The following is a 12,500-nucleotide window of genomic DNA, read 5'->3' as shown; positions in this document are numbered from 1 at the left end:
CACACACACAGACACCAGAGACACACTAATGCCAACATTCAATCTTTTTAATGTAGATATTGAATGTGTTTTTGATGCTCTGCCTCTGCTGGCTTCATAAAAACACATCTGGCCCCTGTGCGCAGAGGGGCTCTGCAGAAGTCGAGGCGTTGGGATGCTGCGTTGACACTTTTTCCTAACGATAACCAGTTTACGGAATATGAAAAACGGTGTTTGCACTTCCCGCCTCCCCTTAGATCCCGTAACGGCTTACAGTAATGACTGTGATTCATCGCAGATTTGGGCCCATTCAGATTGTATTATCTTCAGCTGCGCCCCCATAATATCCAGCCGTTATTAGCTAAATGAAAACGCAAGCAGAAAGGTCGGATATGCGGCAGAAAAGCTTGTGTCCTCCTCATGGTCATAAATCATTAATTTTCTTCCCTTTTTTGTTTTGTTTTGCAATCGTGGGCTTGGAACAGGACGTGAGGTCTCTTGGCTCTCGGCTCTCGGCTCTTGGCGATGTTGGTGCACAACAGCATTTCTCAGCGAAAAATCCTCCGTGAGCCAGACAGGGGAGAAGAAGAAGAAGCAGATTGTATAACGAAATGTAGAACGGTCCTTGATTTGCACAGAGATGGATGAAATTTCCCCGTAGCTCCATTTAGTCCAGACTGAACAAATATCTAGCGTCATTGAGCACTAATGGAGGCATCAACAGGAGCCATTTCCATACGGTTGCGTGCTCGCTTTATTACTCCCCCACAATCGCAACCATTTCACATAAAAAAGCCAGCAATGTTAAATAGCACTGTAATTAAAGATTGCGAATAGAATAGTTCACACCCATACCTTGGGAAACGAGTGGGGAAGGAGGGCAGTGTGTGCAGCACAACAATGGTGCTGATGCAAGCTAACACCGGGCCCTACCTCACACACACACCCTACTGCGCTTAAACCAGGGAAGCAGAGCTGTGGGCATGACCCCATGCTGAGTTCACTGAAGCCTAATTAAGAGAGGGAAAGCGTGGCCAAGGTGGTATATAGAAAGTTCTGGAAGGACACCCAGTTAGCTGAAACCTTGAAATGCGAGGGTGTGTGATTCAGGGGGGGAAAAAAGCATTCATTTCAGCATTTCTCGTTCGCTTGTCTTTTGTCCTCGCCTGGCTTCTGATTGGTCCTCTCGTTACTAGCCTATTTGGTTTTGTCTTTAATGTGACATCTTTTCCTCAGGTGGTGGAGATCCAGGCACGGGACGTGTCTCTGAGCTGGAGCGTCCCACCCAGGCCAGAAGCCGAGGACGGAGGCGAGGGTGATGCAAAGGCAGAGGGAGACGCGGAGGAGGAGGAGGAGGGAGAAGCACAGGAGGAAGAGGGGGGCGGTCAGACACCCCCAGACGCTCCGTTCACTTACGAGGTGTCTGTCTCATACAGTGGCAAAGATGGCAGATACAAGAGTGTATACAGGTGAGTCGAGATAAGCCGGGGAAGTCAGTAGAGGTGGAACATTGTCGGACATGTGTGCTCTCAAGAAGCATCTGTAGGGTATTTTGAGTGAATTTCTCTGTGTAGTATAGATGTGGCGATATTAAAATTCTCATTCGGACCAGATCTATTGTCTTATTTTACGATATTATCACAGCATTGTATGAAAGAAGGAGTACTATGTATTTGGTACCACAGATATATTATTACGTGCATGATGAATACGTAATGCCACCTGTTAAAAACCAAGACACAGAAACAGTGTTTTGAAGTGCCAACGATGTCATCATATTGACTGGTATATTTGTTGGCACATATGAGGTTATTCAGTCAGCCAGTAATGTCACAGATAATGTGGAGGGGAACATCTGGAATGTTCCCTTAAAAGCAATGCATGTACACCTGTTTAAATGCAGGTACATTTTTGTCCACTGGTCTAACTCCAATGCATGGACACCTGTTTTTAAGCAGGTAAATGTGTGTCCACTGGTTTAAATCACTTCTGTGAGGACAGAAATCCACCTTGAGTGAGTTGGGTGGAGGGAGCATTTAAGAGCTGAAATGGCAGCCCTTTTTCTTTCTGAGCAGTGTGCACAAACTAAGACGAGGTGACATCTCTCGGCGCATAAATAGCAAGCCTCGGGCACAGAATCTTGTGAGGACATGGTTCCTCAGCTGGTGTTCTAGAAGGTGGCACCTTGGCCATGTCCCCAACTTTTCCCTTCCCTCTCAGTTTAGATAGCTGACTTTTGGATATATATGTTTGTTCCCTTCTTAATGCTCTTTTCTAACGCCAGTCTCCCCTCTTTCTTCTCTCCAGTGGTGAAGACCTGAGCACGACCATAGCAGACCTTAGACCAGCAACAGACTACCACGTCAGGTGAGTACTTTGCACTTGGCTGTTTTATTATTTACGTTAACATAAACCGCCTGAATATTTCAGCGGCGTCAGTGGACCTGCTCTACGCAGGAAATGCAGTTTTGCCACCCCAACAGGAAACGTGACTACTGCGCACCCTAGTCAAGGGCATGTTGGTTATTGTAAAAGCACTGGCCATTTGTTGGATGCCATGACCTACATAAAGTCGATTTGTGTGTGTGTGCGTGTGTGTGCTAGAGTTCAGGGTCCTTTCTCAGAACAGGACACTGTGTGTGCTTAAATATGTACTGCTTGTACTGAGTGCTGCGTGTTTGTATCTGTCGTGTCAAAGCTGTTTACAGCACTCTCCCTCATACATGCTTGTGTGTTTATGGGTGTGTGTGTTTATGGGTGTGTGTGTGTCTACAGGGTACAGACTCAGTGTAGGTATTGACATGGTTCCCCAGTGTCTGCATGTGTGTGTGTTTGTGGCTGCAGAGTTACAAAGTCCATATGCAAGCATTAACTGGGTTTCCTGTGTGTGTTTTGTTTTATATTCACATCTGTCTGCGTGTGTGTCTGTGTGTCTGTCTGTGTCTGTGTGTGTGGTGTGCAGGGTCCAGGCCATGTGTAAGTGTTTACAGGGCTCCCCCTCAGAAGCAGTGAGCTTCACCACACTCAGCTGTGAGCCTGACGCCCCCAGCCCACCCAAGAAGGCCAACGGCACCAAGAACTCCCTCAGCCTGCAGTGGAAGGTAGACCTCAGTCTAAACACACACATGCACACACACAGCCATGCATATACATACACAGCCACTCACACACACACACACACACACACACACACACACCAAACATATGCACACCTTCTACCCAAGAAGGCCAACAGAAACAAGAACTCGCTTGACCTGCAACTGAAGTTAAACCTCAGCCTAACGCACATGCACATGCAGACGCACACACACACACACACACACAAGCACACATATAAGCATACAACATATGCTTACACATACTCTTAAGCACACATTTCCACACTCACATATGCATATACAGTGCATATACAGAGATATACAGCCAAGTATCCACCTGTTCACACTTTTTCCATCCTTTGCCATTCTCAAATTTTAATACACTATTGTATCTCAGCGCATAAAAGTGCCCAAGCCTTTTAAAGTGCCTAGCTCATCCACCAAACCACACACACACACACACACACACACACACACACACACACACACACACACACACACACACACACACACACACGCGCATACTCACACCCACTCAACCAGACAAACACCTAATTTCCTGGAAAACTCATAATACCTCGCTCCACTGTGATCTCCCCGTCATGCCCATAAAAGAGTCATCTCTTTCACTGAGAGTCCATTCTGTGGTCTAATCTCTCTACAGGCGGGCGATCACACCCCGCCCCAGTCGCCCCCAAAGCAATTAATCAAGCAACAGCTCACACACACACACACACACACACACACACACACACACACACACACACACACACACACTCACACAAGTCTTCTCTATTGTCTCCCATGAGCGTTTATGAGCGAGGACACTCAGGGGCGATACGGATGTGGTCTCATGATGAGGGTGCTCCTTTGCTGCCTTTCCCTTCAACACTGCACTCACACACACACACACACACACACACACACACACACATACACACTAACACACACCAACACACACACTAACACACACACACACACACACTAACACACACACACACACACACACACACACACACACTAACACACACACACCCACCCATCCTCTATCTTACACACTCAATCAGACGATCAGCATCAGGAGGCTAATAACAATGCCTAATGATGATAACCTTTTCTCCCTCCCTAACCCCCTGCCAGGCGCCTTGTGACAACGGCTCCAAGATCCAGAACTACATCCTGCAGTGGGACGAGGTAGGGAGGAATCCTGGCTGATTGTGTTTGCCGTTCCTTTGTCATTTCTGTTTTTTTCCCCTTTGGGTAATTTCTCCCCTCCACCAACCCCATTATCACACTCTGTAATGGAGACGCTTGCCAGTTGCGGGAGCTATGAATATGAATTGCTTCCCTGTTCAAATGTGCTAAACACCTTTTGCTGAACGTTGAGTCTATTCATGGCCCCGTCTTGTTTTTGTACCAGGCCCTGTGAGGCAATGTAATCTCACACATCTCGTCTCCACAATGGAAATCTCACACATCTTTGTTGCTCTGTTTGTTTGTTTGTTTGTTTGTTTGTTTGTTTGTGTGTGTCCGTGCAGGGAAAGGGCACAGGGATCTTTGAGCAGTGTTACTACGGCCCGCCGAAGCAGTACAGAGTCACCAAGCTCTCGCCGGCCTCCAGATATGCTTTCCGCCTGGCTGCCAAGAACGACATGGGGGTCAGGTATGCCACCACAGCACCACAACGTTTGCAACGTTATACATTTATGCGTTTTACATTTAAACATAGTTTTTCACAATACCTGATATTTAAATGTAAGCTTCACGTTTTGGATGGTGATCTTTGGCTTGCAAGCCTCCCCCTTTTTCCTCCAAACCTAACAATCTGTGTGTCTGTGTCTGTGTGTGTGTGTGTGTGTGTGTCTGTGTGTCTGTGTGTCTGTGTGTGTCTATGTGTGTCTGTCTGTGTGTGTCTGTGTGTCTCTGTGTGTCTCTGTGTGTCTGTGTGTCTGTGTGTGTCTGTGTGTGTCTCTGTGTGTCTGTGTGTGTCTCTGTGTGTCTGTGTGTGTCTGTGTGTGTCTCTGTGTGTGTCTGTGTGTGTCTCTGTGTGTCTCTGTGTGTGTCTGTGTGTGTCTCTGTGTCTGTGTGTCTGTGTGTGTCTGTGTCTCTGTGTGTGTGTGTCTGTGTGTGTGTAGTGAGTTCAGTGAGGCGGTGGAGCTGATGACGTCGTGTGGCGTGCCGTGCCCTCCGGCCAACCCTGAGCTGGTGAAGTCTGGGGTCACCATGGTGTGCCTGCAGTGGCAGCGCCCCCAGGGCTCGCCCCGCGAGGACGACATCGGCTATGTGCTTGAGATGGAGGAGATGGGATCGGTGAGTGGAAATATGTACACACACACACACACACACACACACACACACACACACACACGCACAGATGTTTGAATACATTCCTCTTTTTACCTCCTCTTGTCTCATTCACTCAAACTTCTAGCAGTGTATGAAATTAGTCAGTGAGTGAATGAATGAACATATATACACTAGAGGTATGAATGGATTGATTAATGTAACACTCTCTTATAGATTCTGTGCAACTCTCATTTTATAATAACACACCACTCTTCCCTTCCCCATCTCTCTATCTCTCTGCATGTCTCTCCCACTCCACTCTCAGGGCTACGGTTTCCAGCCAAGTTACGATGGTGATGAGCTCGCCTGCACAGTCAGAAACCTCCACAGGAGCACCACCTACAAGTTCCGCGTAAGAGGCGCTCGGCAGGGCCACACTTTAATTAAAAAACCCTTTTTCTGTGTGTGTGTGTGTGTGTGTGTGTGTGTGTGTGTGTGTGTGTGTGTGTGTGTGTGTGTGTGTGTGTGTGTGTGTGTGTGTGTGTGTGTGTGTGTGAGTGAGTCATGTGTCTAATGCATTTAATAGTAGTCGTCATCCTGCCAGGCTACAGAGAGAATAACATGCTCTCTCCAACCCTGGCACATATTTACACACACAACGCACGTCTGTGGTCATTTGGGCTTGTCTGACGTTGAGGTGAACGTCCCTGCCTCTCTCTCCATTTCATTTGCTTGTCTGTAGGACTGCAGGTCTCTCTCTGTCTGGATATGTTTGCTCTGTCATTCACACTCACTCTTTCAGTCTGTCTCTCTCCTTCTGTCTGTCCCTTTCCTGCTTGTCCTCCTTGTCTCTAGTTTTGTCTCTCTCTCTGGTGATTCTCTTTGTCTCATCTCCTTAAGGCTCTCGCTCTCACTCTCGCTCTCGCTCTCACTCTCACTCTCACTCTCTCTATCTCTATCTCTCTCTCACACTCTCACTCTCACTCTCTCTCTCTCTGTTTCTCTCTCTCTCTCTCTCTCTCTGCCTGCAGTCTATCTATGAGTCATAGCACAGAGGTAAGCGTCCTTCACCTGTTGCAGCCAGATCAGTGTAGAGCGAGACTCTGATGCCCCTGGCAACTGAATAGAGTTCTGAGACGAGACAAAAAGAGATCTGAGAGAGACAGAGCTCTGTAGTTTGAACTGAGATGGGAGGAGAGCGAGAAAGAAAGAGATCTGAGAGAGACAGAGCTCTGTAGTTTGAACTGAGATAGGAGGAGAGCGAGAAAGAAAGAGATCTGAGAGAGACAGACCTCCGCAGTTTGAACTGAGATAGGAGGAGAGCGAGAAAGGAAGAGATCTGTGAGAGACAGACCTCCGTAGTTTGAACTGAGATAGGAGGAGAGCGAGAAAGAAAGAGATCTGAGAGAGACAGACCTCCGCAGTTTGAACTGAGATAGGAGGAGAGCGAGACAAAAAGAGATCTGAGAGAGACAGACCTCCGTAGTTTGAACTGAGATAGAAGGAGCGAGGGGGGAAAGGAGCGAAAGGGAGCAGAAAGCAAGTGGATCTATTGAGCAGCGTTGCCCAAAAAAACAAACTCATTAATCCAATCTAAGCCCTCGGCTGTGCAGCCCTGTGATAACATCAGCCGTTACACACCAAGAATCCTAGCCTGGCATACATTCAATTACTCACACTGGGGTGTGTGTGTGAATGTGCAAGAAAGTGTCTGCAGGCAAATGTTTATGAGTGTGTTTGTATGTTTGATAAAGCGAACAAGTGTATTTTTCCATGTACACATGTTCGCTTTGTCTTAATGAACAGATTGATAATCTGTGTGATAAATCTGTGCTGCCCTGCGGTCTGTCGTCAGCTCATGCTAACATGAGTCTTCACTCCTCTTCCTCTTCCTCTTCTTCTGCCTCTTCCTCTTCCTCTTCCTGTCCCTGCTCAGGTGGCAGCCTACAACTCAGAGGGGAAGAGTAACCCCAGCCCTGTGACGGAGATCACCACCTCCCCAGACCGACCGGCCTGTCCTCCCCGACCCACACTCAAGGCCAAGGCTAACCCCACCAGTTTCCGTATGACCTGGGGTGAGTGTGTATTTGTGTCTCTGTCTGTCTGTCTGTCTGTCTGTCTGTCTGTCTGTGTTTGTGTCTGTTTGTGTATGTGTTTGTGTGTGTATGTGTTTGTGCCAACAAACGTTCCCACACACGTGCACACACAAACACGTGTCTGTGTGTGTGTGTCTGTGTGTTTGCGTGTGCGAATGCGAATGCAGGTGCTGTGAGGTGTCATTAGACACACGCAGGCTGCTGTCTGTTATCAGTTCAGAATGATGGTTGCCATGGTAATGACTCTGGAATTTTGACCATGCTTGTGTTCTCCATCAGATCCCCCCAAAGACAACGGAGGTTCAGACATCTCAAAGTACACAGTGGAGATCTCTGAAGGTCTGACAGGTGTGTGTCGTTATACTGATGATTTTCCATGAAATGAATTAGTTCCAGCTTGTGTACTAACCACTAGTGTGTGTGTGTGTGTGTGTCTGTGTGTCCAGGTTCAACATGGGAGGAGGTGTATAATGGGTCTGCAATGGAGTGTGTGTGTGATGGTCTGAAGGCAGGCTGCTCCTATCAGACCCGAGTGTACTGCATAAGTGAGGGGGGCCAGAGCACGGTAAGTCTCCACACCTCTGTCTACCTTACATACCCACACCTATACCGTACACACACACTCAAACACCTATACCGTACACACACACACACCTATACCCTACACACACACACGTATACCCTACACACACACACACACCTATACTGTCCACACACACTCAAACACCTATACCGTACACACACACACCTATCTTGTACATACCCACACCTATACCGTACACACACACACCTATCTTGTACATACCCACACCTATACCGTACACACACACCCCTATACCGTACACACACACACGTATACCCTACACACACACACACACCTATACTGTCCACACACACTCAAACACCTATACCGTACACACACACACCTATCTTGTACATACCCACACCTTTACCGTACACACACACACCTATCTTGTACATACCCACACCTATACCGTACACACACACCCCTATACCGTACACACACACACCTATACCGTACACACACACACCTATACCGTACACACACACACCTATACCGTACACACACACACCTATCTTGTACATACCCACACCTATACCGTACACACACACCCCTATACCGTACACACACACACCTATATTGTACATACCCACCCATATACCGTACACACACACACCTATACCGTACACACACACCTATACCGTACACACACACACACCTATACCGTACACACACACCTATACCCTACACACACACACCTATACCGTACACACACACACCTATTCCATATTATGCAGAGAGCAGCCTTTCTTTCCCTCTGTCAGTCAAGCTCTGGTTCCCTTTTCCTCACTGTTTCCCTCTCTCTTCCTATTAGTCTCACTCTCTTTCTCTCTCTTTCTCCTTCTCATTTTCTGTCTCATGGTCCCTCTCCCCCTCAAACTTGATCTTTCTGGGCCCCAACACAAGAACAATCTCTCTCTCTCTCTCTCTCTCTCTCTCTCTCTCTCTCTCTCTCTCTCTCTCTCTCTCTCTCTCTCTCTCTCTCTCTCTCTCTCTATCTTTCGCTCTTTCTCTGTCTTCCTCAGAAGATATAAAACACAAGAGCTGGTTGTTCTCTTCTCTTTGTGTCTTGCTGTTATGTACTCCATCTCTGTCCCCTTTCTCTTGCTTGGTCACTATTTCTCACTCGGAGAAAAATGCTTAGTTATCGAGTCGTCCGTGGGCTCAGCAGTCTTTTATCCCCGCCATGGGCAGACTTATTGACTCATAAACGACTCCCTTACAGCCTGCAGCCTTTTGCCTTTTCACTCCGCTCCGCACACGGCCACTGTAAAACCTTCACGAGGACTTCATAAAACAGCCTGACCTTCTCATCTCTGTTTAGCTCCCACGTGCCCTCGGGGTCTGAGGCCTGAATCACACCCTTATGCAAGCAATCCAAAATGCATATGTTAACAGCAGCCTTGGAGTGGCGGTCTGGCCACCCAGCTGCAAGGGAAGAGGCTATTAATATCCCGAGCCTGTATAAACTCAAGACTTTAGATGTAGTTGCCTTTTGATGTCTAAAGTATAGCAGATCGTGAATAGCAGTGTGGGTCAGTGAAGTGAGACCCCAAAGACAGATGGAGATTCACACCGCAGCTTGTGTCAAAGGGACCAAACCTAGATGTTATCGTAAAATTGATTTTTTTTATATAGAGCATCTTGTAGCCCAATGTACCAGTTTAGATATAGAAAGTGTGGGTAGGATTTTAATAAATAAAAGTGGGTGAAGAAGAAGAAGAAGAAGGGGTTGTGGATGGTGGCTGCGGAAGCATATGCGTGCCCACACCCCTCTGCCCACCAGAGCCCTCAGGAAGCACACGACTGGTTGTGTCCTCGGTGCCATAAGGAGCAGTGATGGTGTGCTGTGGTGCTCTCCTCCTCGGTGCCATAAGGAGCAGTGATGGTGTGCTGTGGTGCTCTCCTCCTCGGTGCCATAAGGAGCAGTGATGGTGTGCTGTGGTGCTCTCCTCCTCGGTGCCATAAGGAGCAGTGATGGTGTGCTGTGGTGCTCTCCTCCTCGGTGCCATAAGGAGCAGTGATGGTGTGCTGTGGTGCTCTCCTCCTCGGTGCCATAAGGAGCAGTGATGGTGTGCTGTGGTGCGTCGGCACGCATGAACCAACCCAGCAGGAGACGAGTCAGACGTTCCATCATGAGTCGGGAACTCACCGAAGACCCTAGCCGCATTCTAACCGAGTCTTCTCCATAAGTCCTTAATCCCGACCCATATGGCTGTGTCTCCTCCTGCCTGTGTGTGTGTGTGTGTGTGTGTACGATGGCTTGGCATGGCACGGTATCTGGAGCTGCCGATTTCATGAATCGGGAGGCAGCTGTGAAAAGAATCCCGGGCTTTCTGCTTTTCAGTTCATAAATCCGCTGTGTGCAATCCGGGCCCGACATGGCGGCTTTGGCGGCCTGTCGGACTGATGTCTCATGCATTTATGCGTCTAGGTTGTGCCGAAATAGCAGCATGACATGCTGCTGACGGCCTTGTGAACAGTTTTTCTCTCGCAATCGCTCTTGTTCTCTCTCTCTCTCTCTCTCTCTCTCTCTCTCTCTCTCTCTCTCTCTCTCTCTCTCTCTCTCTCTCTCTCTCTTTTCTCATTCTGTCTTTCTGCCAGACCTAACGTGAGTGATGGATCACGTGGTGCCTCATTTCTGAGAGACAGGCAGGGAAGGGGAGAGAGCAGATCTGTAGACTAACTAACAGGATTGGAAAAGATGAGCTGATTTGGGTTCGCTGTGGGGGGGGGGGCTTTGTGTTGCTGTTTCCAAACCTGTGTGTGACTCATAGCGTAGTCACACAGTTGGGCAAATTGACAGATATGCCGGGTTTTGGCACAGACGGCGCTGGCATGATTGGATTTTGTCGGCAAATCGGGCACACAATGCTAGGAAAGTCACTAAGGGGGACAGGCTTAGTTAGACAACTCAATTGATCGTGTGTGTGTGTGTGTGTGTGTGTGTGTGTGTGTGTGTGTGTGTGTGTGTTACAGCTGTCGGAGCCCCTGCAGGTACAGACTCCAGCCGTACCCCCTGGTCCATGCCAGCCCCCCAGAGTGGTGGGTCGCCCCAAAGCACGAGAGCTGCAACTGCGCTGGAGTGAGTCCTGCCATCTACTGGCCCTTCACATGTCTTTGTCTGTCTGTCCGTCTGAGCGCTCGAAAGAGGACTTTGTTGAAAGAGTGTGCTAATGTGTATATTTATGTGTAAGGCTATGATATCCCCTAGGATGGCATTGTCATAAACATTTTAAAAAGCTATTTGGATGATATTTGAACACTGATTTTGAGGTCACTTCTCATTCCTCAGTCAGTGAAGGTGTGTGCTTATGTATGCTCAGGGTGTGTGTGTGTGTTTGTGTGAGCGCGCATTTGCAAACGTGTGCGCACGTGTGTGTGTATTCATACGTGTGCGCATGCGATGCGTGTGCATGCCTGTGTGGTGTACGTCTCCTGATTGTCTCCCCCTGGTTCTGTCAGGTCCTCCTCAGGTGGACGGTGGCAGCGCGGTGTGCGGCTACAGCGTGGAGGTGTGTGTGGCCCAGGCAGAGGAGGGCCGGGAGGTCTACCAGGGCTCTGAGCTGGACTGCACCGTCAGCAGCCTGCTGCCCGGACGTGCCTACAGCTTCCGGGTCAGAGCAGCCAACAAAGCAGGGGTAAGGACAACAGCAGGGAAGTGTGTCTGTGTGTGTGTGTGTGTGTGTGTGTGTGTGTGTGTGTGTGTGTGTGTGTGTGTGTGTGTGTGTGTGAGCGATTTATGTGTACAGTATTTTTGGGGCTCTGTGCTATTCTGATGTGTTTGTATTTTCTGTGTGTGTGTTTCTCCATAATTATAATTAATCAATTGGTGTGCGACTTTCTGGTCTGCGTGCGACATTTTGATTTGTGTGTTTGTGTGTGTTGACAGTATGGTCCCTTCTCGGAGCGATGCGAGGCCACAACGGGCCCTGGGGCTCCAGAGCAGTGCCGGCCCCCTCACGTCACGTGCAGATCCCCCTCCTGTGCTGTGGTCAGCTGGGAGGTAAGACACCACTGTGCTGCGGCTTACTCTCCATTTACCGTACTGAGCCAAAGTTTAGGCACGTTTGAGGCAATGCTGTTAAGTGAGAACGCTTGAAAAAATTACATAAATATAGTTTTTTACTCATCAATTAACAAACTACAAAGTGCATTACAAAAGAATGTTTGAAAATCTAAATGTATATTGATACACTAATGTAGAAAGAAATATACTATATTCAGACAGATGCTTCAAGCTTTTTCACATTACCATATATACTCCCACATATGTATGCGTGGGGATGGTTGAAGATAATACTTTTGAGTATCTGTGCTACTGCCTTATCCTTATTTGTTGATTTTTCATTACTAATGGCATGGTTTTGTCTGTCTTTGCTGGTGCTCCTCTATCTAGGCTCCCCCCAGCAACGGTGCCCCAGTAACGGAGTTCCGTGTTGAGTGGGGTGCAGCTGA

General features: G+C 48.2%; 1 protein-coding gene across 1 annotated transcript in view; it reads left to right on the top strand.

Annotated features, from left to right (window-relative positions):
• The window catches only part of fndc3a (fibronectin type III domain containing 3A), a 60,106-nt gene that overhangs the window by 39,950 nt on the left and 7,656 nt on the right, over positions 1-12,500 (top strand). Inside the window, exons 8-21 of the mRNA XM_080845192.1 lie at positions 1,216-1,448; positions 2,287-2,346; positions 2,942-3,080; positions 4,218-4,271; positions 4,616-4,740; positions 5,213-5,387; positions 5,689-5,775; positions 7,300-7,438; positions 7,739-7,807; positions 7,906-8,024; positions 11,022-11,127; positions 11,508-11,683; positions 11,935-12,048; positions 12,442-12,500. The exon at positions 12,442-12,500 is cut by the window's right edge and continues 91 nt beyond it. Coding sequence (XP_080701318.1) covers positions 1,216-1,448; positions 2,287-2,346; positions 2,942-3,080; positions 4,218-4,271; positions 4,616-4,740; positions 5,213-5,387; positions 5,689-5,775; positions 7,300-7,438; positions 7,739-7,807; positions 7,906-8,024; positions 11,022-11,127; positions 11,508-11,683; positions 11,935-12,048; positions 12,442-12,500 — 1,655 coding nt within the window. The remainder of the gene's footprint in view (positions 1-1,215; positions 1,449-2,286; positions 2,347-2,941; positions 3,081-4,217; positions 4,272-4,615; positions 4,741-5,212; positions 5,388-5,688; positions 5,776-7,299; positions 7,439-7,738; positions 7,808-7,905; positions 8,025-11,021; positions 11,128-11,507; positions 11,684-11,934; positions 12,049-12,441) is intronic.

Source organism: Sprattus sprattus, assembly GCF_963457725.1.
Source record: "Sprattus sprattus genome assembly, chromosome: 9".
Lineage (NCBI taxonomy): Eukaryota > Metazoa > Chordata > Actinopteri > Clupeiformes > Clupeidae > Sprattus > Sprattus sprattus.
This window is presented reverse-complemented; position numbering and strand designations above follow the sequence as displayed.